The sequence below is a fragment of the Molossus molossus genome, unplaced genomic scaffold, assembly GCF_014108415.1.
Source record: "Molossus molossus isolate mMolMol1 unplaced genomic scaffold, mMolMol1.p scaffold_m16_p_1, whole genome shotgun sequence".
NCBI lineage: Eukaryota > Metazoa > Chordata > Mammalia > Chiroptera > Molossidae > Molossus > Molossus molossus.
Window position 1 is genome coordinate 101,527,034 of NW_023425344.1, and position 27,926 is coordinate 101,554,959.

Here is a 27,926-nt window from a genome sequence, read left to right on the forward strand (position 1 = left end):
TAACAGACTTTAGATAACCTGGCTATATGGGCAAGTGGTTATGGAAATATTTAAAACATAACTCTGTGCCCTGGCTGGTTTGGCTCAGTGGTTACAACATTGGCCTGTGGACCAGAGAGTCCTGGGTTCTGTTCCCGCCAAGGGCATGTTCCTCGGTTGCAGTTTGTCCCCACCCCGGTTGGGGTTGTGTGGGTGGCAACCAGTCAATGCATCTCTCTCCAATCAATGTTTCTCTCTCCCTCCCTCTCTCCCTTCCGCTCTATCTGAAGATAAATGCAAAAAATATCCTAAAGTGAGGATAAAACAAACAAGAAAAAAACATAACTTTGTTATTTGTGTTTTTAAGGAATAGTCTGGAGAAAAGTCAGTTTTTACCTGTGAATGATTCCATGTCTATGAAGGTAATCTAGAGCCAATGCCACTTCAGAAATATATTTCACAGCCATCTTTTCATCAAAATAGCCATATATATGTAGAAGAGACTTGACATCTCCACCTATAAGATATTCCATTACCTATCAAAAGGAACATAAATGTTGAAAAATAAAACCAATATGATTACATTAAAATTTATATTTTTTTGAGCATCACAGGCTCATATTTTTAGCATGGTAAATAGTATGAAACACATTTTCTTGGTACCACTCAGTCTGCATTAATACCAGGTTTGATCATGTTGCCATGAAAATACAAAATTAAACTTTTTAGTCTGAACAAAAATTCATACTCAACAGAAATATGTAAGAATAGTAGAATGATTTCCAATATATTCTTCATGGAGATTAACCCACTGTTAACATTTTGCCAAATTGACTTCCTTCCTCTCCACATGTTGACTATAAATAAATATTTATGTTAAACATTAAGGTAATCATTACATAACAAACATAACTATTAACATCATTAACAACACACATAAATGCACGTATTTTTGTTCAAAGGACTTTAATTGAAAAAACTATATGGCAACATTACCAACTAGTATTAATGTATAACTTTATTTATTTATTTATTTATTTAAATATTCACCGGAGGACATTTTCCCATTTATCATCAGAGTGGGAGGGAGGGGGAGAGAGAGAGAAATATCGACGTGAGAGAGACACGTCGACTGGTTGCCTCCCATACGACCCGACCAGAACCAAGGACGAACAGCAACTGAGGCACATGCCCTTGACTAGAATCAAACCTGTGACTCATTGTTCCATGGGCTGACACTTTAACTGCTGAGCCAAACTGGCCAGGGCTTAATGTATAACTTTTAAATCTCTGCTGAATAATTCAAGAATAAGTTGAAGATATCATGACCCATCACTACTAAATTCTTCATCATGTATCTGCTAACAAGGATGTTCTCACATAACTATGGCATAATATAATCCTGAAAACTTTACACTAATATAATGCTATCGTGTAATGTATAGTCCATATTCACATTTCTCTGATTTTCTCAATATTGTCCTCGAGAGCATCTCTCGTTGTCCCCCATGCTTAAAATGGAATCAGAAATGGGATTTAGTTGTCATGTCTCTTTTAGTATTCTTTAATCTGAAAGTTATTAGCTTTTTGGGGGGGATAGTGGGGGGTAGTCTTTCATGACATCTATTTTTTCATGATTCAATTCAAGTTATGCATTTTTGGCAGGAATACTGCTTTAGTGACGTTAGGTCCTTCTGGTGACTCCCACTAGGTGAGACACTCAACTAACATCAGTGTGTTATATTGCGGGTGATGTTAACCTTGATCATTTAAAGTTGCGACTTCCAGATTTCTCCATTGGAGAAGTACTTTTCCCTTTTTGTAATTAATAATTAATCTGGAGGAGATACTTTTCAATTATATAAATAACCTATTTCCCAACAAGCTTTCATTCAATGATTTTAGCATTATAAAACTATAGATGATTCCATTATTGCTATGTGTGGTGGCAAAGTTCTATTGTTCCTTTTATACATACTGGTTATTATTCTAAAATTTTCTTTTTTTTAGAGAGAAAGAAAGGGAGAGAGAGATAGCAACATCAATGGCTGCCTCCTGCAGGTCCAGTATTGGGGATGGAGCCCAAAACTCAGGCACGTGCCCTGACCAGGAATTGAACTGGGAACTTTCAGCCCATGGGATGATGCTCAATCCACTGAGCCATACTGGCTGGGCTATTCTAAAATTTTCTGTAGTTTTAAAGCTATAAAATACTGCCTACTAAGAACTTAATAAAACAAGGTAATTTGTTTCCTCCTTAAGTTAGTAGTTTCCTTGGTATACAGAAATTAGCTGATATTTGTTGATGAGAGCAATCATTAAAAACATTTAGCCCTGGCCTGTTTGGCTCAGCAGTTAGAACACAGGCCAGCAGACCAGAGTCGCGGGTTTGATTCTGGTCAGGTACAGGTACCTCGGATGTGGTTGGTTCCTAGTCCTGGTCAGGGTTGTGTGGGAGGCAGCCAATGGATGTGTCCCTCTCACGTTGATGTTTCTGTCTCCCTCTCTCTCCCTCCCTCCCACTCTATCTGAAGATAAATAGAAAAACATCCTTTGGTGAGGATTTCAAAAACAAACAAACATTTATTAAGCAAAGAATCTGTGCTAGTACTGGAAATATAAGCATGAATAAAATGTAGTCACTGCACTTAAAGAGTTTATAATTCAGTAGTAGGGAAATACATAAGTAAAAAGATACTGCATTTGAGCTACGAGATGCTTATTTTCTTGTATCCTCATCAACACTGATTACCAATCCTTTGAATCTTTGTCAATGTAAGGAAGAAAAATGGGACAGTTTAAATGTTTATTTTATTTATTTTTAGGTAGATGTATCATCTTTACATATTATTTTTGGCCTTTTATATTTCTTCTGTGAAACACTTTTCTTCTTTGCCCATTTTGTACTGTGGTTTTTATCCCTTTTTATTGATTCGTAAAATCTCTTTACACAGTAGCAAAATTAGCCTTTTGTCTGTTTTCTGGACAATAATTATTTTCTTCCAACTTATCAATTGACTATGTATATGGCATTTTGTGTCACATGTTTTAAAATTTAAGTAAATTTTGTGTTGTACTTGGCAAGTCTTGTATCATTCTATGATTATAAAAATACTGATGTCAGTTTTCTTCCAGTGCCCTGGCCGGCTGGGCTCAGCGGTTAGAGCATCAGCCCGCCCTCCACAGAGACCCGGGTTTGGTTCCCACTAAGGGCACGTATCTTGGTTGCGGTTTGTCCCTGGCCCCGTTTGGGGTTGTGCGGGAGGGAGGCAGCCACTTGATGTCTCCCTTTGCGTCAATGTTCCCCTCTCTCTCTCTCTCTCACTTCCTCTCCCTTTCTCCCACTCTATCTGAACAAAAATGAAAAAATCTCCTCGGGTAAGGATTAAAAACAACAACAACAGAACTTGAAAATATATCCCAAGGCCCTGGCCGGTTTGGCTCAGCGGTTGGAGCGTCGGCCTGCGGTCCTGAGAGACCCGGGTTCGGTTCCCGCTAAGGGCATGTACCTCGGTTGCAGTTTGTCCTCGGCCCTGGTCGGTTGTGCGGGTGGCAGCCACTCGATGTGTTCCTTTCACATCGATGTTTCTCTCTCTCTCTCTCTCTGTTCCTCTCTCTCCCTCCCACTCTACCTGAACAAAAAATGGAAAAATCTCCTCGGGTGAGGATAAAAAAAAAAAAAAAAAAAAGAAAAAGAAAATATATCCCAAGGATAAAAAGAACTACAAAGACATCCTAAATCAAATCCAGTTGTTCTATTGTTACTAAAACAATATTGGTATTGTTAGTTTGAAAATATCAGATATACATATATTGTATGTTAAAGCAAATATGGAATTATGTTAATGCTATTAGGATATCAGATTCTCAGGGTAAAAAAATACAACTTTTTCCCCCAAACATTTTTATAATTTATGTATTTTTCAAGATGTTAAGCAAAACATCTATTCAATTGAGTTGAAAATATTAGTAAGAATTCATGATATATTTTTCTCTTTCTATAAAAATATATGTTTCCTAGCCACTCCTTTGAAAAGGCTTAAAAGGAATGACAGCCACTAGTGGCAATAAACTTTACTCTAGATTGTAGTCTCTAAACACTATTTCCCATTAAAAGTAGCTAGACTTTTTTGCCCAGGTCTAGTATAGCACATTTACAAGATGAACCTTTAGTATCCTGTCATGCCAGGAAGAAAGGAAGCTATCAGAATACTAGGACAGTATTAAAAGACAAATTAACCAAAGAGGTTCCCACTCACTAAAGATGGGACAATTAAAACATGACTACAGTGGATTAAATCACATAAAACCTATGTGTTATAAATCTATATACAATTCCATGAATTCATAAAAATACTTAACAAAAACTGAAAGTAAAACAATAAACATTTGAAAGTAGCTCTTCTGAAAATTGGTGAAAAGAATCAAGCATTTATTCTGCTTTTTTCATACAAGCTATATTTCAGAGTCTTAAACTGGATGATAAGGGAAAGTTCTGTATAGAATAATTCCAGGTAATCAGAGGTAAAGAAATAATAAAAACACAAAAATCATCATTTTAAATATTTAATAAAATAATACATCCTAGCAATGAATCAAAGGATGCCAAAACCATTACATGAAAGGTTGACTGGGTTCATTATGTTAATCTTTTGATCTTTTTGTATGTTTAAATGTTTCCATAATAAATATTTTCACCTTTTTCTTTCTATTCCTGGCATGTAGTAGTCAATTATTATTTTTTTTATTGTGACTAAGTTCAGTCATACCTTATCTTTTTTCCTCAAAGCAGTTTCACATTTCTAGGAAATCTTTTGTTTTTCTCTAAAGCAGTGCTTCTCACACTTTAATGTGCCTGGGGATCTTGTTAAAATTCAGATTCTGATTCAGTGGATTTGGAGTGGGACTTGAGATTCTGCATTTCTAATAAGTTCCCAGATGATGCTGACCTTGCTTGGGTATCAAGGATCTAAACCAGTGATAAAGTTAGTAGACAAGATATGGTCTCCTATCCAATTCCAGGCATGGGAAATAAACAATTATTATAGATGTTAACTCATTCCACACATTTTAGAAAATGGCATTGAAAAAAAACCTACCAAGTTGAACAAGTTGACCCAGCCCTTCAACCATCACTGTTAGACTAGGGTTGTGGAAACCCCTGACAGCCACAGGCTGAGTCAGGATTGATGCCACAGCCAGTCATGGCATTGGGGAAGGCACACATGCTGCACAGGAAACAGTACTTGGTAAAGGTGGTAGAGAGCCCCAATAAGAATGAAAGGATCAAACAGTTCCCCACCTTCTTTGGAAATGACATACACTGTTCCCTTCTTTTCCTGTAAAGAGCCAGATAGTATATATTTGTAGGCTTTCTTGGCCATATGGTCTGTTGCTACATGAGTAGACAACATGTAAACAAAAGAAAGGGGTTGTTTGTGTTCCAATAAAACTTTACTTATTCAGTGAAATTCAAATGTCATATAATTTTCATGTATCACAAAATATCATTCTTCTTTTGATATTTTGCCAACATTTTAAAAATGCAAAAAGTATTTTTAGCTCACAGGCTGTACAGAAATAGCGGGTCCGATTTGGGTGGTAGTTTGCCAACAACTGGCTTAAAAGATATAAAGTCAATTATTCTTATTCTTTGGCTTTCACCTTACTGCTACTATATATTTTGTTTTCTTTCTTTCTTTTTTAACTTATCTTTATTGTTGAATGTATTACAGATATCTCCCTTTTCCCCCCCACTGATTCCCTCCTCCACAATCCTGCCTCTCTCCCTCCTGCCTTCCTTAAACTATTGCCTGTGTCTATTGGTTACGCATATATGCATAGAAGTTCTTTGGTTTATCTCCTCCTGCCCTCTGTCCCCCCTTCCCTTTGAGGTTCATCATTCTAATAACTAATTTATACTTCTTAATTTCCTCATCCTTTTCACTTATCCCCCCAGCCCCCTCTTATTTGGCAAGCAACAAGAAGTTCTCTGTATCTATGAGTCTGTTTCTGTTCTCATTTTGTTTGTAGATTCAATTGTTGATAGATATGTATAAATTGGCATTTTATTATTTATATTTTTTCTTCCTCTTATTTTTTTAATTTAAATTTTTTATATTACCTTTCTTATTATACATCAAACTTTATGTAATATTTCTGCTATATGTTCATTTTCCCCCATTTACTAAATTTATTGGGGATGACACTGATTAACAAAATTATAGGTTTTAGGTGATTCTATAACACGTCATCTCTATAATGTATTGTGTTCACTACCCCAAGTCAAGTTTCCATCCATCATCATTTATCCCCCCATATCCTTCTCTACCTCCCTCTCGCCCCCTGCCAATCACCACACTGTTGTCTGTGTCCATGAGTTTTTCCTCTTTTTTATATGTCCTTTCTTATGAAACAGTTTTAGCACTATGTGCCATATACTGTTTTTCATGCTTTATATTAATGTACTGAAATTTCATAACAACCTTTGAGGTAGATACTATTATTATCTCATTTTGTAGGCATGTGCCATTTGATGATGGAAATATATTCTGAGAAATGTGCCTTTATGAGTTTTTGTCGTTGTGCAGACATCATAGAGTGCACTTACACAATCCTAGATGGTACAGCCTAGCACACACCAAGGCTATACTGTAAAGGCTATTGCTCCAAGGCTACATGCCTATACAAAACAATATGCGATTAAAGAGAGCAGAAGCGGTCCAGCTGGTGTGGCTCAGTGGCTGAGTGTCAACCCATGCACCAAGAGGTCGCCAGTTTGATTCCTGGCTAGAACACATGCCCAGGTTGTGGGCCAAATCCCCAGTGCGGGGCATGCAGGAGGTGGCCAATCGATGATCTCTCTCCCTCTCCCTTCTCTCTCTCTCTCAAATCAATAAAGAAAAATAAATAAATAAATAAAAAGAGCAGAAGAGAAAAAGATGCAATCAAGAGAGGCAGTAAACTCATGCTACTGGTGTAATACAACATACTCTCTTACGACAAACTTTTTTTCATAAGTAGAAAGAGTACATTGGAAATAATGATAAAAGGTATAGTATAGTAAGTACATAAACCAGTACTATTTATTATCATTACCAAGTATTATGTACTGTACATTTTTTTCTTTTTTTCTTTATTGATTTTAGAGAGAGAGAGAAAGAAAACATTGATGAGAAAGAACATCAACTGGCCACCTCCTGCATGTCCCCCACTGGGGATCAGGCCTACAACCTGGACATGTGCCCTGACCAGGAATTGAATCATGCAGTTGGTGACGCTGAACCACTGAGCCACACCAGCCGGGCCTGTACGTTATTTATTTTCCCCTCTGATTTCTTTTTTTAAAATTTTGTTTAAAAAAGTATTTTTCCATTACCATTTATTCCCCCATACCCTGTTCTACCTTCACCCACAACCCCTACCCCCTGCAATTGTACTGCACATTATTATATGTGTTATACTTTAAAAATTTTTTTATTTTTATTGATTTTAGAGGAGAGGGAGAGAGGGGAGGGGAGAGAAAAATATCAGTGTGAGTGATCTATTGCCTCCTGCATGCCCCCTACTGAGGATGGAGCCCGAGACCCTGGCATATGCTCCGAATGGGAATTGAACCAGTGACCTTTTGATGCATGAAACCATGTTCAATCAACTGAGCCACACTGGCCAGGGCTATATGCGTACACTGTTATATGACTGGCAGTGTAGTAGCTTTGTTTACACCAGCATCACCACCAACACATGTATAATGCCACATTGAGATGTCACTGAAAGACAGGAATTTCTCAGCTCCATTAGAATTTTATGAGACCACTGTGCTACATACAGTCTGCTGTTGATCAAAATGAACAACACATGACACTAATTACTTTTATGTGAACTTTGCCATGTTACTCAGATTACTTGGTGAAACACCAATCAAAATTTTGCTGTGAAGGTGTTTTTTCAGATGAGATTAACATTTAAGTCTGTAGGCTTTGAGTAAAAGGTGTTTACCCTCCACAATATGGTTGGGCCTCATCCAACCAGTTAAAGGCCTTAAGAAAAAAAAAGAATAAAGTGTTGTCCTTCACCTGTAGCCGCCACCCCCACCCCCACCCTTGCCAAGAAGGAATTCTGCCTCTACAGTGCTTTTGGATTGGAGCTACAATGTCAACTCTTTCCTGGATTTACAGCTTGCTAGCCTACCCTGTAGATTTCAGATTGGCCAGTCCCCACAATCACTGAGGGCAATTCCTTAAAATAAATCCCCCCTTGTCTCTCCACACACACCCTATTAGTTCTTTTTCTCCAGAGAACCCTGACTAATAGAACAGGTAAGATAATTTGACCAAGATCCTAAAGCTAATAAGTGTAAGAGCTGGAATTTAAACCGAGACATTCTGAGCCCAGAGACTTGACTCTTAAGTTACTGGATTCTGTGATTGCTGACTGAAGACAAGAAAGTAAAATTGCTTACTCACCAAGTAGACATTGTTTGCTGACTGCAGTGAATAGTACAAATGGACAATGAAAGGACTTTTGCTTAGGGCCAGTGCATCCCTCTCAGCTTGTATCTGATGAGTCATATTTTTGTTGATCATATCTGCTTTTTTGACAACCTATAGTAGATAACATGACAATAGACATTCATTTTATTTTTGAATTACAAATTGTTCTCAGGGTTGAAATTACCATCGGGAAACAACCAGAGCAAGAAAACACATAGATGTCACTTGGACCTCCCACTGCCATCAGGAAACTGCCAGTAAAACAGCTATAATGGAAAAAAACAAAAGCAGAACTCTCTCAACAGAGAATTGCTTATCTTGATATAAAGTATCAAAAGTATCACATCCCTTTTGAGAAGGAAAAAGAAGTAAACCAATATGCCCTGCATATTAGGAGAAGAAAAAAAAAGGTACCGTTTTGCTTTTTCCATTGATTTTTAGAGACAGTGAAAGGGAGGCAGGGTGGGGGGAGAAAGAAACATCGATGTGAGGGAGACATATCAATAGTTGTCCAGTGATCAAACCCATGATCCTTCGGTGAATGGGCCAATGCTATAACCATTGAGCCACACTGGCCAGGGCCTGATTCTTTGATGGTTGGAAATAGAATCAGAAAGAGGAAGAATATAGGAAGTCTGCCTAAAACATAAAATCTTAAGAATGGTTAGAACCACTGAAACTTAGTCTCAAATGCTGTCTTACAAAAAATAACTAATTACTTGTTTCAAGTTTCAAGGTATTTGGTACAGAAGCAAAACTAAAATCTACATTAAAGGTGGAGCCTGGCTGGTTTGGCTCAGTGGTTGAGCACTGACCCATGTACCAAGATGTTGCTGGTTTGATTCCTGGTCAGGGGACATGCCCAGGTTGTAGGTCCGATCCCTAGTTGGGGGCATGCAGGAGGCAGCCAACCGATGTTCTCTCTCATCGATGTTTCTATCTCTCTTTCCCTCTTCCTTCCTCTCTCTAAAAATCAATAAAGGAAAAAAGGGCATACTGTTTTCAGAGATTCACAAGAGTATTAAATAAAATCATGAATACACTGGGAAATTGACAAAACCAGTTTGTAACGTGGTTTCACCTATTATTCTGTTACATTGGAAATTCTATGAAGGCAGGTTTGTTTTGTTCACCACTGTAGCCCAGGTGGTGACGCTCAATAAATACAAATGAAGGGGACGCTTAATAAATACCAAAAAATTAGTTGGTGTTTTCATTTCAACAACTGATAATGACTGATTAGTAAGTACAGTAGAAGGAAAAGCAAAATGTCTTGGGAACCTACAAAGCAAGGAAGAGTTCATTTCAATGGAATGGGTCTGAAAGGTCAGGGAAAGTTTAAAGCGGTGCTAAGATGAACCTTAATACATAAATAACATAGATGGAGAAGAGCAGAGAAGGGTAGAAGAAAAGCACTTAAGGGGGAGACAGAATAAACATAAGCCCAGAAAGAAGACAAAAATGCAAAACTCAGGGACTAGTCAGTTGTCTGGAGTAGTTTGAACACAGGATATGTGGAAGATAAAAGTGGAAGTTTAGAGCTAGAATGAAGTAGGAATGTTCTTTCTTTCATGAATGCTTTTCTAAGGACTCTGGACTATAGCTTACATGCCACAGATTAAGGAATGGATGAAAAAATAAAATAGTGATTACAGTTAGCAGCCATTCCAATAGACTAGGTATGGAAATGAACCTCAAAAACATTGTATCAAATGAACAAAGACCAAAGACAATATATATGATATGATTGTATTTATATGTAATGTCCAGAAAAGTCAAACCTATAGAGATAGAATGTAGATTGTTGGTTACTTGGGAGGGGTGTAAAAGGGGGAAGGCGCTGCAGACCGGCAGGAGAGAGCTTTTTTGGGGTGATAGAAATTTTCTAAAATTGGAATGTGGTGATGGTTACCCACTCTTTACTTGACTAAAAAGCCAAATTGTACTTTTAACAAGGAAGAAAGGAAGAGAGAGAGAGAGAAAGAAAGAGAAAATGAATTAAAGGAGGAGGAAAACAAAATGAAGGGCTGTACTTGGGCAGAATTGGAAATGGAATGGAAGGGGTAATATGTATGTGAGACAGAATTGACAAGACAAGATACAAAGATGAAGCAGAGGAAAGTTAAATGACTCAGGTTATGACAGGGATGATGGTGGTAGTATTAAATGGAGAGAGAATAAAGGAGGTTCAGAGTTTAGGCAGTTAGGTGGAGATGACTGGTCAAGGTTGGGCAAGTACAATTTGGAGATGCTTGCTAAACATTTACATAGCAATGTCCAACAGAGAGCTGAAACTTTCTCACATTGCTGGTTTCTTCCTTTTATCATGTACACTAATTGTTGAAATGTGAGTAATCTGAAACTGTCAAGAATGGCTGGTACAACTTCAAACATATTGAAAGCTCTTGAATGTTTTGGAATGCTATATACTGCTATATACAGTACAAAAGATTGATTTAGGACATATTTCAATTTAGTCTTTATTATTATTATTGTTGTTGTTGTTATTTTGATACGTGCCCCTAGCCGAAACTGAATCCAGGACTCTCTGGTCCACAGGCTGAGACTCCAACCGCTGAGCCAAACTGGCCAGGGCTAGTCTTTATTATTATTATTTATTTATTTTTGTTAATCCTCACCTGAGGATATTTTTTCCATTGATTTTTATAGAGTGGGGCGCGGGGAGGGGAGAGGGAAGGAGAGAGAAACAGATTGGTTGCCTCCCACAAGTCCTGGACTGGGCCGGGGATCAAACCAGCAACCCAGGTACGTGCTCCTGACCGGGAATCCAACCTTTGACCCTTTGGTTCGTGGGCTGACGTTCTAAATACTAAGCCTCACTTTAGTCTTTAAATAGAAATACTTTCTAGATTTATAATGGAAGGTTTGATGAGAAAAAATGGGGTTGTTTAATGAGATCTTTGGTTATATAGTAGGTCAGAAAATAATTTTTATCAAACTGATGAAATTAAAACATAATTTGGAAAATCACGGTTTCAAATTTAAAGTTTCAAACGTAATCCTTGTAAAGGCAAAATCAGTGTAAAGGATTCAGAAGTTCTGGTAAGTTTGGGTGTCTCTCCTAAGCATTCGCGCGCGAAGAGAAGGGCTGGGCAGCGGAGATAACTGACTTGCCTTCGCTGATGTCACCCCAGGTGAGAAGTCAGCTCACAGGGTTGTGCAGGCATCAGCCAACCAGGCCACCCAGACTAGTTGCTCCAGCGGCCCTGGGGCCTGCCTAATTCAAGGGGCAGGAAGAAGGGCCGAAGGACCCGACTCTTTCCCTTGCTCTACTTCTTGACTTCTTACCTTGACAGCATACAACTTGCTTCCTTTTTGTCCCAGATACACCTTCCCGAAGGCGCCACGGCTAATGGGCTTCACTATGGTGAATTCCTCAATGGAGGGAGGTCTTGGTATCGAGATCCTATTCGGGCATTTCCCTGCAGCCGCGCCTCTTCCACTCTCCTTCTCGCTCTCCGGGGAGGGCTCCATTGCAGGCCAGCCTAGACCGAAGCCTGCAGCAGCCGCCAAAGCCCCTTTCCTAGTCGCAACTCCCGCCAACTGGGTTCAAAATAAGGCTCCACCCACGCACCCGCAGGCCGTGACGTCACCACGCCGCCGCGCTAGCCAAGTCGAGTCCCGCGCAGCGCCATTCCCGTCACTCCCCCTGCTCAGACGCCGAAGGACCCAATACCCAGGAAGGCGGGGACGCTGGGAAATTCTCCAACCAACCACTTTTCGAGGGCAGTGACCACCGCCCACTTCATTCGTACTAAGAGGGAGGTGGGTAGGCGGTGCCACAAACAAAAGGGACGGCGGGTACCTGAATCTGAATCCTGGGTTTGAAGAGTTTACTCCCGACCTTCAGAGGATGCTGTTGGGAACCTGATTTACTGCATTTTTTTTTTTACTCCTTCGTGACTTTCCCTTGTCCCCCACCCCCCGAAATGTAAACCGGTTGGGTTTGTTCTGGAAAATGGTGGCTAGTAAAATCGTTGATGTGGAGAAACAGGAAGAGCAGGAAGCGGGTGGTGGCCCTGTAATCTGATATTTTAACGGGATGTAACTTGCCTGGCTGAAACAGATTAGGATCAAGAATTACAGTTTCCTACTTATCGCGAGGAAGATAAAGAACACAAACGTAACAAAAGACCTTAGAGCTCATTCTTTTCCAGTCGGAACGCAATACATTGCCTATGGAAGCCGTGGAAAGGTTTAACACGGTGGATGCTGGTCCGTAAGAAAAAGAAAAATACAGCCAGAGGGCTTCGGGGTCAGCAGACGTACTATTCAACCAGGATATCAATTACTTTCGGGGCCGCAGCACTGGCCGAAACGCCACCGGAAAAGGCCGAAGGCTGACACACGCCGGGGCGGCGTTGCTGCCCTGCCCCGGAAGTACTGCTGCGTTAGAGCTTTGCTTTCCGGGGCACATCGTCGATGCAGCAGCTGCAGGAAAGGGAGGCCATTTTCCGTTTATAAGAAGAGTGAGTGCGGGGAGGGAGAAAAAGAAGGGGCATAAGAAAGGCTCAGCGCCTCCCTGTCTGGCCGTGAACGGAAGGGCACTTTTAACAGGCGGGCGAGGTCGCTGAGGGCCAGAGGATATGTTTTCCCTTTCGAGCACGGTGCAGCCCCAGGTAAGTCTGGGCATTTAGTCCACAACCCCCAACCTCCCCAGCTCTCCGCCCGTGTCTGTTTGCTATTTGGTTTTCTTGGAAGCGGCTTCTCGTAAGGAATGGTTGGAAGGAAGCGATTCGACCAACATGAGTTCTGGAGGCGAGAAGGGATCAGGGGCATCTCTGAGAGTAAAGGGCTGACGGTGAGGCAGGGACACGATATTAGCTTGATGAAACCTTGGCTTGTCGAGTTGATTGCGTGGAATTTTTGCTAGAGAATCCATCAGGCATTGTTCAGTGCCGGACATTCAGAGTTGGAGGTTGGGTGGGGGAGATGTCTTTGCCATAGATGTGAACGAAGCAAGTAAATAGTCCCGTTCCATCTTTCCGCCTCCCATCCCCGTTTCTTTCCCTTTAAATGGAATTTAACCGAAACATGCTGTAATAATTTGAATAATCTGCCACGAAAGCTTCCTTTTTCTACCAGAAATGACTAATACATAGATATTTTCAAATTATTGACTGCTTGCAGTTAAAAGTTTGATTGAGCTTCCTTCCCATCTTAAGGTAAAAGGTGGGTCAGAGAAAATTGATTCCAAGGGTTTTCGGTTGTCTGCTCTTAGAAATGTTTTGTTTCTGGTTCATTTAAAAATCTCTTTTGATGCTAACATTTTCCCCTTGGCTTGTTGGCCATGTATCTTCACATGTTTTTCACATGGTCCTTTCTCTGTGTCATTTTGAAAGTTTATTTTTTTCTTCTTCTTGAGAGTTCTTAGAGTTGTGCAGATGGGTTTTGAAAACATTCAGATTTTAAAGTAATTTTTTAAAACGCTCTCTAGTTTTTTTTTTTTTTTTTTAAGTATAGAATTATGCCCTGGCCATGTTGCTCAGTTGGTTGGACATAAGCCTGTGCACCAGAAGATCCTGGTTTGGATCCTGGTCAGGGCACATACCTGCTTGCCGGTTAGATCCCCAATGGGGTATGTAGGGAGGCAACTGATCATGTTTCTCTCTCCCATCCAAATTTCTCTCTCCCTCCCTCTTCCCCTTCCTCTCCTTTAAAAAATATATATATATATATTTTTAATAATTTATTTTTGTTATAAATGTTTCTCCTTTCCCCCCCATTTACACCCTCCTCCCAATCTCCCACCCTGTCCCCAGCTTTGTTGTCTATGTCCATTGGTTATGTATGCATGCATAAAAGTTATGTTGTTTATCTCTTCCCTTCCCCCACCCCCTCTTCTGAGGTTTATTAGTCTGTATCCTCCTTCTATGTCTCTGGGTCTATTTTGTTCATTTGTTTTGTTCATTATATTCCACAAGTAAGTGAAGATCATGTGTTATTTGTCTTTCTCTGCTTGGCTTGTTTTGCTTAGGATAATACTCTCCAGGTCCTTCCATGTCATCTCAAAGGGTAAGAGATCTTTCTTACAGCTGCATATAGTACTCCGTTGTGTATATGCACCACTGCTTTTTTTATCCATTCATCTATTGATGGATACTTGGGCTGTTTCCAGATCTTAACCATAGTAAATAGTGCTGCTGTGAACATAGGGGTACATATATTCTTTCTGATTGGTGTTTCAGGCTTCTTAGGGTATATTCCTAGAAGTGGGATCACTGGATCAAATGGCAGTTCAATTTTTAATTTTTTGAGGTAACACCATAGTGTTCCATAGTGGCTGCACCAGTCTGCATTCCCACCAGCAGTGTACTCGAGTCCCCTTTTCTCCACACCCTCACCAACACTTGTTGTTTGATGGTTTGTTGATGGCAGCCATTCTGACAGGTGTGAGGTGATACACCTCATTGTTGTTTTAATTTGCATCTCTCTGATGATTAGTGATGTTGAGCACTTTTTTCATGTCTCTTAGCCATTTGTATGTCCTGTTTGGAGAGGTGTCTCTTTAGGTCTTCTGCCCATTTTTAAATTGGGTTCTTTGTCTTCCTTATGTTGAGTTGTATGAGTACTCTATATATTTTGAAAATTAACCCCTTATCTGATGTATCATTGGCAATTATGCTCTCCCATATAGTGGGTTCCCTTTCCATTTTGATGGTTGTTTCTTTCGCTGTGCAGAAGCATTTAATTTGATGTAGTCCCATGTGTTTATTTTTTCCTTTGTTTCTCTTCTTGCCTTAGGCATTAATTCTGCTGGGTATGATATTTCAAATTTTTATGCCTACATTTTCTTCTAGGATTTTTATAGATTCATGAATCACATTTAAGTCTTTTATCCATTTTGAGTTTATTCTTGTGTATGGTGTAAGTTGGTGGTCTAGCTTCTTTTTTTTGCATGTAGCTGTCCAATTTTCCCAACACTATTTATTGAAGAGGCTGTCTTGACCCCAGTGTATGCTCTTGCCACCTTTGTCAAGTATTAATTGAGCATATTGTCTTGGGTCAATTTCTGGGTTCTCTGTCCCTCTCTCTGCTTTTCCTTTCTCTCTCCCTTTCTAACAAAAATCAATAAAAATATATTTAAAATCTCCCGCAAAATCACAGAATTATGTTCTTTTGTGTAACTCATACACCCTTGGTTTTTTGTTGTTGTTGTTGTTGTTTGTTTGTTTTGCTGGGTAATAGAAATAGGAGTGATTATTTACTGGGTATCAGTTATGTGCCAGGTAAAGAAAGCAAATATGGAATCTTGATGCTTTTATGAAAAGATGAGTAGGAGTTAGTCAAATGAAGAATGACTGGAGCCCTGGCTGGTGTGGCTCAGTTGGTTGAGCATGGTCCCATGTACCCAGTGCATTCCTGGTCAGGGCACATGCCGGGATTGGGGACTCAATCCCCAGTAGGGGGGAAGTGTAGGAGGCAGCTCATGTTTCACTCTTTCTCTCTCTCTTCTCTTTCACTCTGAAATCAGTAAAAACACATTAAAAAAAAAGAATGAATGGAAATGAACAGATATCCCAGGGGGATGGAAGGCTATCTGGAGGTCCTGATATAGGAAAGTGCTTAGCAGACTGGAGAAACAAAAATAAAGCCTGTGTTGTGATTAAGGGGCACAGTGACTGAAATGAGATTGGGAAGAAGCCTTGAAGTAGACCATATAGGGAGCTATAATAAGGGACTTTGGGAACCATTGAATGATTTTAAGCAGGAAGTAACATGATCATTTTTAATAGATCACTCTGGCTTACTGCTGTATGGACAATGTGAAAGGGCAGGAGTGGACATATTTTCAGTTGAGGATGCTACTTCAGTAATTCAGGAGAGGGATAATGAACAACTAAAGCGGCTTTGGTTATGGAAAGAAGAGGATGATATTTATTTTGGAGTAAATACAATTTCATGAGGGTTTGGATATGAAGGGTGCTGGGAAAAGATATTTCTGGTTTGATCAGCTGCGTGCATGAAGGTGTTATTTACCAAGATGACAGTGTCTGGAGGATTACCAGTTGTTTGAAAAAGGAAGTTTGATCTGTCCCGTTGAATACAGTATTAAACCTTTTGAAATTGAACTTCATGAAGGATACATCAGGAAGGCCCTATTTTAGGAGAATTTATCATCAGCTAGATGGAGAATTAGTGATACATGATGTTGGTAGAGATGGTGTACTATAGGTAGTCTGAACTAGGCTTATACTTATAGGGCCCCTGTATATTTTATGCTGTGAAAGTTGGCAAACACATTTGTAATTCTTAGTTGCTTAATTGGATGAATACACTTGAATTTAAAGTGTAAAGTTAGGAAAGACACAGAAGGTGTACTTTTTCATTGAGAAAAGATCAAACCAGAGTTCTGGTCAAGATGGTGATTAGATGAATGCTGTACTTTTCTCTTCCACAACCATATTAAAATTACAACTAAACTATAGAGCAGCTATCATTCAGAACCTCCTGAAGCCCAGCTGAACAGTAGTCCTATAACTAAGAATATAGAGAAGCCACAGTGAGACTAATTGGAGGGGTGATGTGGAACTGGCTGGTCCCACACCCAGCTGTGGTGGTTAAAAATCAGGACGGATATCTCAGTTCTGGATGTTCCCCCTGAGGATCAAGGGGTCCCAGCCCCATGTCAGGCTCTGGCCCAGGGTTTCAGTGCCTGGAAGAGAAGTCCCTAGAACTTCTGGCCGTGAAAATGAGTGAAAATTGTGGTTGAATGAGACGAAAAGCTGCTAGAGACCCAGCCGTTCCTCTTAAAGGGTCTGCGCACATACTTACTCAGTGGCTCTGAGTTGGAGTGCTGGGGTAGCAGCTTGAAAGGCTTCAGGGACATATGGGAGGAATTAAATGTTCTGGATTCAAGGTGAGCTCTGGAGAGGTAGCTTTCTCCCAGACAGAAGTGCTGGCAGTGGCCATTGTTCCTTTGCTGAGCACTCACACCCAGAGCCAGCAGATGGGTGCCATATCTGAGTGTCCATCAATCTGGAGAACACTGTTCACCCAGCCCTGGTGGTTCCCTGAGACCCAGCCCAACCCAACTTTCAAGCCCATTTCAGCCATTTCCAGTGGCTTTTCTGTACAAACTGTAGATTAGATGAAGCAGAGGATCTAATCAACGACTTGGAAGATAAGGTAGCAGAAAACACTCAATCAGAACAGCAAAAACGAACAAACAAACAAACAAACAAAAAAACCCAAATAAATGAGGATAGTTTAAGGGGTCTCTGGGGCAACATCAAGCGTATGAACAATCACATTATAGGTGTGCCAGAAGAGAGAGTGAGCAGAGAATTTAAAACTTATTTGAAGAAATAATAACTAAAAATTTCCTAATCTGGTATAGGAAATAGACATGAAAGTCCAATAGACATATAAGTCCAAGAAGTGCAGAGTCCCAAACAAGATGAATCCAAAGAGGACCACACCAAGACACATCACAATGAAAATGCAGAAGGTTAAAAACAAAGAAAGAATCTTAAAAACAGCAAGAGAAAAGCAGTTGGTTACTTACAAGGGAACTCCCATAAGACTGTCAGCTGATTTCTCAAGAGAAACTTGGAAGGCCAGAAGAGATTGGCGTGATGAAAAGCAACGGGGCCTACAAGCAAGATTACTCTAGCCAACAAAGCTATCCTTTAGAATTGAAGGATAAAGAGCTTCCCAGACAAGAAAAAGTTAAAGGACTTATCACCAACAAGCCAGTGTTATAAGAAATGTTAAAGGGACGTTTTTTTTCTCCTACTTTACCATAAATGTGCTGGTTTATTTCTGGGCTCTATTCTGTTCCACTGGTCAATATGTTTGTTTTTATGCAGGTATCATACTGTTTTGTCAAGGGACTTCTTGAGGAAGAAGAAAATAAGAACAATAAAGTGGCAATAACTACATGCCTACCAAAAATTACTTTAATTTTTAAAAATTTATTGATTTTAGATAGAGAGAGGAAGAGGGGAAAGAGAAAAAGAGAAAAATATTGATTCACTGTTCCATTTATGCATCCATTGGTTGCCACTAGTGTCCTGACTGGAGATCTAACCTGCAACCTTGGTATATCTGGATGACATTCCAACCAACTGAGCCACCTGGCCAGGGCTCTACCAACAGTTGCTTTAAATTAAATGGATTAAATGCTCCAATCAAAAGACATAGGCTGACTGACTGGATAAGAACACAAGATCCTTACATATGCTGTCTATAAGAGACTTCAGATCAAAAGACACACATATACTTAAAGTAAAGGTTTAGAAAAAGATATTTCATGGCATTGGAAAAACACACACATACACACAAAGGCAAAATAGACTTATACCAGACTTGGGAAGGGAGAGGGAGAGAGATAGAGACATCAGTAAGAGAACAATGATTGGCCACTTTCTGCATGCCCTGCTCTGGGGATCGGGCCCGCAACCTGGGCATGTGCCCTGACCGAGCATTGAACCAGAACCTCTCAGTCCATGGGAACAATGCTCAATCCACTGAGTCACATTGGCCGGGCATATTCCCATAGTTTTAAAAGTGGTTATTTCTTACCCTGGCTGATTATTTTTTCACCCAGCGGTTAGAGTGTTGGCCCGTGGACCAGAGAGTCCTGGGTTCGGTTCTCGCTAAGGGCATGTACCTGGGTTGCAGTTTGTCCCCTGCCCTAGTTGGGGTCATGTGGGTGGCAACCACTCGATGTGTCTCTCTCTGTCTTCCTCCCTGTCTCCCTCCTGCTCTATCTGGAGATAAATGCAAAAAAAAAAAAAAAAAAAAATTGTCCTCGGTTGAGGATAAAAAAAAAAACAATAATAATAAAACTAGTAAAAGTGGTTATTTTTTCTCTCTGGCTCTAAAACTAATACAACTCATTGCCAAGAATGCTGAAAGGAAAAATATAAATAATAAAGTAAAGATTAGCAATAATCTCATTCAAAGAGATTCCTTTTTAGAATAAATTCTTTTATATTTTTTTATCTCTACACAAATGTATATGTTACAAAAAGTTGTACAGCCTGTTTTTTTTTTCATTTAACAGCATATCATAAACTTTTAAAAAAAATTTTTTTTATTGATATTAGAGAGAGAGGAAGGGAGAGCAAGAAATAGAAACATCAATGAGAGAAAACATCGATTGGCTGCCTCCTGCATGCCCCCTACTGGGGATGGGGCCCACAACCTGTACATGTGTCCTGACCGGGAATTGTCCCGGTGACCACTTGGTGCATCAGTCGACACTCAGCAACTGAGCCACACCAGCCGGACTCATAAATTTATTTCTATATCTGTAACTGGAATGAAAGTCTTTACTTGGAATCTGGTTAGATTATCTAGGTTAGAATTTTTGCTCCTCTACTTACTAGCTGTGTGACTTTGAACATGGCACTGAACATTTCTAAATTCTTGCTGTTTTAATTAAGGAGAAAGTATAATAGTAAGTTATGTTTATGGCTGTTAATTGAGGGTTAAATGATAATCTAAGTAAAGCACAGTAGTACAAAACCCTGCATATAGGGAGAATCTGTTAAATTCATTTACCCAGTGTACTTGTGCATAGTTGTTGCACTGAGCTACAGTATTGCATAGAGAAAAATAAAATATGTAAGGTATGTATTATATGATACATTTCATATTAAATAATTATATAAATAAAATAGAGAAAAATAAAATAATATAAAGAAAACATCCCTTGCCACATGGAATTTATATTTTAGTTGGAGAGTGTAGTATAGTAAAAAATAAATATTTGGTCTTTGTTCCCAGTTCTTGACGCAGAGTTTCTAAAACCCTTGGAATTTCTTTTTGTTTTTTAATTTTTATTTATTGATTTTAGATAGCAGAAGGTGGGGTGAGAGAGGGAGAGAGAGAAACACTGATTTTGTTATTCTACTTATTTATACATTCAGTGGTTAATTTTTTTTTTTTTTTTTTTTTTTATCCTCACCCGAGGATATTTTTCCATTTTTTGTACAGATAGAGTGGGAGGGAGAGAGAGAGAGAAACATCGACGTGAAGGGACACATCGAGTGGCTGCCACCCGCACGACCAACCAGGGCCGGGGACAAACTGCAACCGAAGTACGTGCCCTTAGCGGGAACCGAACCCGGGTCTCTCCGGACCGCAGGCCAACGCTCTAACCGCTGAGCAAAACTGGCCAGGGCACTAGTTAATTTTTTATGTGCCCTGACTGGGATCAACTGTGCAACCTTGGTGTATTGCAACAGTGGGCTAACCAACTGAACTACCAGGCCAGGGCAAAAAGCTTTTGGAATTTCATGAGTGATAGGAATGTAATTATTCATAAGGAGTCCTTTTGGATCATTCCTGGATTTATGCTAATAAAGTGATTTAAGGTGGGTTCTCTAGGTAGCATCAGGGATGGGCTGGTCATTAGTAAAACCTAATAATTAGAAAGTGGGAACTCTCAGCCCTAACCTCCTAACCTTTGGGAGGAGAGGGCTGGCCTAGAGATTGAACTCTGTGAAACTTTAATAATGAAATTCAGTGCAGAGATTCACAGTGCAGGAGGGTGGTACACTCAGGATCCATAGATGAACTTCTTTTGAGTTTACTCAGAAGTGTATGAGAGCAAGCTATGTTACTAACTGTGCAAGAGGGAATAAACAGTGCACAGACCTTGAGATGAGGACTTGCCAAGTGTGTTCCAGGATCAGCAAAGAGCCCAGTGGGGTGGAGCAGAGAGAATGATGGGGAGCATAATAGTGAGTAAATTCAGAGAGGTAATAAAGACCCATGGAGGGCTTTGTGTATCATAGTATTTATGATGTTGGCTTTTAAGTGAGAAGAGAAGCCATTGGAGGGTTTTGAGCAAAGTGATGGATGTGACTTGGGTTTTATACTAGAGGGCACCCAGGAAGAGCAGTTAAGAGGTTATTGCAAAAATCCACATATAGGTGATGGTGACTTAGAACAGGATGGTGCAGGGGAGAAGTTGAGAAGTATCAAATTCTGGATATATGCTCACCTTTTAAAATGTCTTTGAAATATTTCATATTGTGGTGGTACACGCTACTTAATACAAACTTTCATCATTTTCTAGGTTACAGTTCCTCTGAGTCACCTCATCAATGCCTTCCATTCACCAAAAAGTACATCTTCTGTCAGTGTATCAGTTTCTCAAAACCAGCATCGTGATGTGGTTCCTGAGCATGAGGCTCCCAGCAATGAGGTAATAATGTTTACCCTGGTTGTGTTAGAAAGTGTTTTGATTTAGTATGTTGTAACCATGTTTGAAACATTTTTCTATGTTTAGGCATTTGAAATAAGGTGATTTCTGTCATCAGCTTAATCTCCTTTATGATTAAAGATATCTGATTCCAACTTTATTGTACAGATAGAAAAGTTACTTTTTTTCATTCTTTTTTTTTTTTTTTTTAAATCTTTATTGTTGGATGTAAAATGTATTACAGATGTTCCACATTTTTCCCCCATTGACCCCCTCCTCCCCACTCCCACCCCCCTCCTGCCTTTTCTCACAGTATTGTCTGTGTCCATTGGTTATGCATATAAGTTCTTTGGTTTATTTTCCACCCCCCAACCCCTTTCCCTTTGAGGTTTGTCAGTCTAGCAATGAATTTATACTTCTTAATCTCTTCACCTTTTTCACCCATTCCCCCAAACCCCCTCCCAATTGGCAACCAACAAAATGTTCTCTGTATCTATGAGAATGTTTCTGTTCTACCTGTTCATTTTGTTTGTAGATTCCATTGTTGATAGATATGTATTTATTGCTATTTTGTTTGTTCATATATTTTATCTTTTTCTTCACAAAGACCCTTCATCATTTCATATAATAACGGTTTGGTGGTGATGAACTCCTTTAACTTTTTCTTGTCTGGGAAAGTTTTTATATGGCCATCGATTCTAAATGACAGCTTTGCAGGATAGAGTAATCTTGGTTGTAGGTTCTTGCTTTCCATCACTCTGAATATTTCTTGCCACTCCCTTCTGGCCTGCAAAGTTTTTTTTGAGAAATCAGCTGACAGCCTAATGGGAACTCCCTTGTAGGTAACTAGCTGCCTTTCTCTTGCTGCTTTTAAGATTCTCTCTTTGTCTTGAACGTTTTGCATTTTGATGATGATGTGTCTTGGTGTGGGCCTCTTGGGGTTCATCTTCTTTGGGACTTTGTGCTTCCTGGACTTGTATGTCTGTTTCCTTCACCAAGTTAAGAAAGTTTTTCTGCCATTATTGTTTCAAACAGGTTTTCGATTTCTTGTTCTCACTCTTCTCCTTCTGGCACCCCCAAGATGCGAGTGTTGGCACGCTTCAAGTTGTCCCAAAGGCTCCTTACACTATCCTCATTTTTTTTGGATTCTTTTTTCTTTTTGCTGTTCTGATTGGGCGTTTTTTGCTTCCTTATATTCCTAATCAATGGTTTGCTTCTTGGCTTTACCTACTCTACTATTGAAGCTGTGTAAATTATTCTTTATTTCAGTTAGTGCCTCCTTCATTTTTGACTGTGCATCCTTCATTTCTGACTGGTCCTTTTTTATGCTCTTGAGGCCCTCCCTAAGTTCACTGAGGTTCTCACTAAGTTCATTGAGCATCCTTATAAGCAGTATTTTGAACTCAGCATCTGTTAGGTTGCTTATCTCCATTTCGCTTAGTTCTTTTCTTGGGGTTTTGTTCTGTTCTTTCATTTGGGACCTGTTTCTTTTGTCTCCTCATTTTGGCTGCCTCCCTGTGTTTGTTTCTGTGTATTACTTAATGAGAGGTATGGGGCTATCCGAGACCAGATGCTGCTCTTTGAAAGAATTTAGGAAAACCTGAAGCAGGATCCAAGACAGGCTAATCCTATGGTTAAGCAAGTGGCAACAGCTTGGGTGGGCCTGAAAGTTGGGTGGGGCGGGGCCTCAGGTAATCACCAGAATGGGGTAACCAGTGTGTGCCAGGTTGCTGTAGTCCCAGATATGGTGGCAGACCAAAGAACAAAGGCCTCTGACAGCACTACTGTCCCAGAGAAAGCCCCATCTCCAGCCCTCGGTCCAGTGCCAAACAGGTCAGTTCTTCCCTGTATGTCTCTTGCGCCCCTTGAGCTGCCTCCCTCCAAGCTTAGAGGGAATGAGTCCGTTAAGTCCTTGCGCGGGCCCTATAAGAGGAGCTGCCTGGGGCTCCAGCCGCCTCAGCCTCAGTTCCCGCTGGTTTTTCCAGCCTGAAGTTATGGGGACTTCTCTTCCAGGCACTGGAATCCTGAGCAGGGCACCTGGTGTGGGACGGGGACCCCCTCAGTCCTCAGGGAGGACCTTCCCAGCCAAGGTATCCTCCTAATTTTTATCCGCCACACATGGGTGTGGGACCAGCCTGTCTCACCTTCGCTCCTGCTTTAATTTTGTAGTTGTAGGACTTCCATTCAGCTGGATTTCAGGCGGTTCTGAATGATTATTGTTCTGTAGTTTAGTTGTAACTTTGATGTGGGTGTGGGAGGACGCAATAACACGTTTACCTACACTGACATTGGAAGTCTCCTTGAGATAAAATTTTAATTAGATGAAAATTTGTCTGCATAATTTTTATGCTTTTCTTTTATGCTGTTTTTCCAATTTCTATCTCCTCTTTCTGTAGGCATTCCTTTGTTTTTTTTTGTTTTTTACTGCTGACACCCTTCTCCCAAATTATAGTCCAAGAGCCTTTCCTAAGGAAAATACTACGTGTTTCAAAATTGCTACATGCGGCAGTTATGTTCATTTTAGAAAATTTGGGAAATATATACATGGAAGAAATGAAATGAAATTCACTTGTGAACCTGTTATTCCTCAGAGATAATGCTAACATTGTGTGTTTATATTTCATGTCTTTTTTTCTTTTATACTTTTATATTTTATAATAGGATCATACTGCAGTGCTGATTTAGATTCTACTTTCTTTATTTAATAGTCTAATGAACTTGTGCCATACATTTTTCAAATTTTTCTTGCCTTGAGTCTTCACTGTACGATGTCTCATTGTTGGGTATTTCCAGTTTTTTATTGATATAAACACCACCATTTTAACTATTCGCGTTGCTAAATCTCTGACTATTTTATCAAGTGAAATTGCTAGGTCAATAGTGAAGTATATTTTGGGGGTTAGAAAAGTAGCTAAACTCTAGAATCCAATGTTGAAGGTAAGACTGAATGTCTCAAATATAGAATTGGTGTTCTTAACCTCTGATGATACCTTTGTCAGTTCTGTTATTTGTCTTCAATGAGTGCTCGTTATTGCTTCACAAATATTTTCATTCTTTTTTTTTAAATTTAATTAATTCATTTTTGTTACAGATGTTTCTCCTTTTCCCCCTACTGATTCTCCCCTCCTCCTCCCTCCCTGCCCAGCTTTGTTGCCATGTCCATTGTTCATGCATACATGCATATAAGTTCTGTGGTTTATCTCTCCCCCACCACCCCTTCTTCTGGGGATTGTCAGTCTGTACCCTACTTCCACGTCTCTGGGACTACCCCGTTCCTCAGACTGTTATGTTCATTATATTCCACAGATAAGTGAGATCATATGATACTTGTCTTTCTCTGTTTGGCATGTTTCACTTAGGATAATACTTTCAGGTCCCTCCATGTCATCTCAAAGGATAAGAGATCTTTCTTTCTTACAGCTGCATAGTACTCCATTGTGTATATGTTCCACAGCTTTTTTATCCATTCGTCCACTGATGGACATTTGGGCTGTTTCCAGATCTTAGCTATTGTAAATAGTGCTGCTACGAACATATATTCTTTCTGATTGGTGTTTCAGGCTTCTTAGGGTATATTCCTAGAAGTGGTATCACTGGGTCAGATGGTAGTTCAATTTTTAATTTTTTGAGGTAACACCATATTGTTTTTTATAGTGGCTGCACCAGTCTGCATTCCCACCAGCAGTGTACTAGAGTCCCCTTTTCTCCACACCCTCACCAACACTTGTTTGATGATTTGTTGATGGCAACCATTCTGACAGGTGTGAGGTGATACCTCATTGTTGTTTTAATTAGCATCTCTCTGATGATTAGTGATGTTGAGCATTTCTTCATATGTCTCAGCTATTTGTGTGTCCTGTTTGAAGAGGTGTCTATTTAGTTCCTCTGCCCATTTTTTAATTGGGTTCTTTGTCTTCCTTTTGTTGAGTTGTATGAGCACTCTGTATATATTGGAAATTAACCCCTTACCTGATATATCATTGGCAGTTATGCTCTCTCATACAGTGGGTTGCCTTTCCATTTTGATGATTGTATCTTTTGCTGTGCAGAAGCTTTTTAGTTTGATGAGGCCCCATGTGTTCATTTTCTCCTTTGTTTCTGTTGCCTTAAGTGATATATCAGTGAAAATTCTGCTGTGTATGATGTCTGAAATTTTGTTGCTTACATTTTCTTCTATGATTTTTATGGATTCATGAATCACTTTTAAGTCTTTTATCCATTTTGAGTTTATTCTTATATATGGTGTAAGTTGATGGTATAGTTTCATTTTTTTGCGTGTAGCTGTCCAATTTTCCCAACACCATTTATTCAAGAGGCTGTCTTTACTCCACTGTGTACTCTTGCCCCCTTTGTCAAATATTACATGAGCATATTGCCTTGGGTTCATTTCTGGGTTCTCTGTTCTGTTCCACTGGTCTATATGCCTGTTCTTGTGCCATTACCAGGCTGTTTTGATTACAATGCTTTGTGGTATAACCTGAATTCTGGTAATGTGATCCCTCCTGCTTTGTTCTTCTTTTTCAAGATTGCTGTGGTGTTTTTTGGTTCCATATGAACTTTTAAATTATTTGTTCTAGTTCTGTGAAGTATGTCTTTGGTATTTTGTTGGGGGATATCCTTGAATCTATAGATTGCTTTGGGTATTATGGACATTTTAATGATGTTAATTCTTCCAATTCATGAATGAGGTATGTGCTTCCACTTTTTTATATCTTCTGCTATTTCTTTTTTCAATGACCTGTAGTTTTCTGCGAATAGGTCCTTTATTTCTTTGGTTAAGTTTATTCCTAGGTATCTTAATTTTTTACTGCGATGGTAAATTGGATTGTTTTTTTAGTTTCTCTTTCTGTGAGTTCATCATTGGTTTATAAGAATGCCATAGATTTCTTGATGTTAATTTTGTATTCTGCTACTTTGCCAAATTCATTTATTACGTCTAATAAATTTTTGATGCAGTCTTTGGGGTTTTCTATGTAAAGTATCAAGTCATCTGCGAATAATGACAGTTTCACTTCCTCCTTTCCAATTTGGATTCCTTTTATTTTTTTTTCCTGTCTGATTGCTGTGGCTAAGACTTCTAGTACTATGTTAAATAAGAGTGGCGAAAATGGCCATCCTTGTCTTGTTCCTGTTCTTAAAGAAAATGCTTTTACCTGGCCAGTTTTGGCTTAGCGGGTAGAGCGTTGGCCTGTGGTCCTGAGAGACCCGGGTTCGGTTCCCGCTAAGGGCGCGTACCTTGGTTGCAGTTTGTCCCTGGCCCTGGTCAGTTGTGCGGGTGGCAGCCACTCGATGTGTTCCTTTCACGTCGATGTTTCTCTCTCTCTCTCTCTTCCTCTCTCTCCCTCCCACTCTACCTGAACAAAATATGGAAAAATGTCCTCGGGGGAGGATAAAAAAAAAAAAAAGAAAATGCTTTTAATTTTTGCCCATTGAGTATGATGTTGGCTGTAGGTCTTCATATATGGCCTTTATTATGTCGAGATATGATCCCTCTATTCCCAGATTGCTAAGCGTTTTTATCAGAAATGGGTGCTGGATTTTGTCAAATGCTTTTTCAGCATCTATGATATGATCATATGATTTTTATCTTTCATTTTGTTTATGTGATGTATCACGTTTATTGATTTTTGAATATTGAAAAATATGGAACACTTCACGAATTTGCGTTTCATCCCTGCGCAGGGGCCATGCTAATCTTCTCTGTATCGTTCCAATTTTAGTATATGTGCTGCCGAAGCGAGTACAACATTTTCATTCTTTTTTTTTCTTTTTATCCTCACCCGAGGACATTTTTCCATTTTTTGGTTCAGATAGAGTGGGAGGGAGAGAGAGGAAGAGAGAGAGAGAGAGAGAGAAACATCGACGTGAAAGGGACACATCTAGTGGCTGCCACCCGCTCGACCAACCAGGGCCGGGGACAAACTGCAACCGAGGTACATGCCCTTAGCGGGAACCGAACCCGGGTCTCTCTGGACCGCAGGCCGATGCTCTAACCGCTGAGCCAAACCGGCCAGGGCAACATTTTCATTCTTAAGCATCCTACCTTATCTCTACTCTCACCTCCTTTGCTATGTCGTGACTGGCTTTATCACTTCTTGCTCATCCAAATAGGCACTCCACAATGCAAGGAAAAAGTCTTTCTTTTAACTTCCTTCAAGCTACTAAGTTCTTTTTCCTTTGCTTTCCGACTTCTTGAAAAAGTAATCAGAACTTCTAACTGTACACTAGTTCCACCTTATCTGTGGGGGATATGTTCCAAAATCCCTAGTGAGTGC

At 39.7% G+C, this 27,926-nt stretch overlaps 2 protein-coding genes and 1 non-coding gene across 7 annotated transcripts in view; 1 reads left to right on the forward strand and 2 right to left on the reverse strand.

Moving 5' to 3' along the window:
• MASTL (microtubule associated serine/threonine kinase like) overlaps positions 1 to 8,577 on the reverse strand; it is a 30,016-nt gene extending 21,439 nt beyond the window's left edge. For 2 of the 4 annotated variants that reach the window (XM_036261237.1, XM_036261230.1), the window contains exons 1-2: positions 8,445 to 8,577; positions 376 to 515 (exon numbers count right to left, since the gene is read on the reverse strand). In XM_036261237.1, coding sequence (XP_036117130.1) covers positions 376 to 515; positions 8,445 to 8,564 — 260 coding nt within the window. In that variant the 5' untranslated portion in view covers positions 8,565 to 8,577. The remainder of the gene's footprint in view (positions 1 to 375; positions 516 to 8,444) is intronic. The other 2 variants (XM_036261221.1, XM_036261211.1) reach the window with 1 other exon arrangement.
• A 4,338-nt stretch (positions 8,578 to 12,915) lies between these two features.
• Positions 12,916 to 27,926, forward strand: part of YME1L1 (YME1 like 1 ATPase) — a 61,840-nt gene continuing 46,829 nt past the window's right edge. The window contains exons 1-2 of one of the 2 annotated variants that reach the window (XM_036261294.1): positions 12,916 to 13,111; positions 21,526 to 21,654. In XM_036261294.1, the coding sequence (XP_036117187.1) occupies positions 13,079 to 13,111; positions 21,526 to 21,654 (162 nt within the window). In that variant the 5' untranslated portion in view covers positions 12,916 to 13,078. The remainder of the gene's footprint in view (positions 13,112 to 21,525; positions 21,655 to 27,926) is intronic. The other variant, XM_036261303.1, reaches the window with a different exon arrangement.
• LOC118621186 lies at positions 27,289 to 27,395 on the reverse strand. The gene has a single exon (XR_004957646.1). It is a non-coding gene; the product is annotated as a U6 spliceosomal RNA (small nuclear RNA).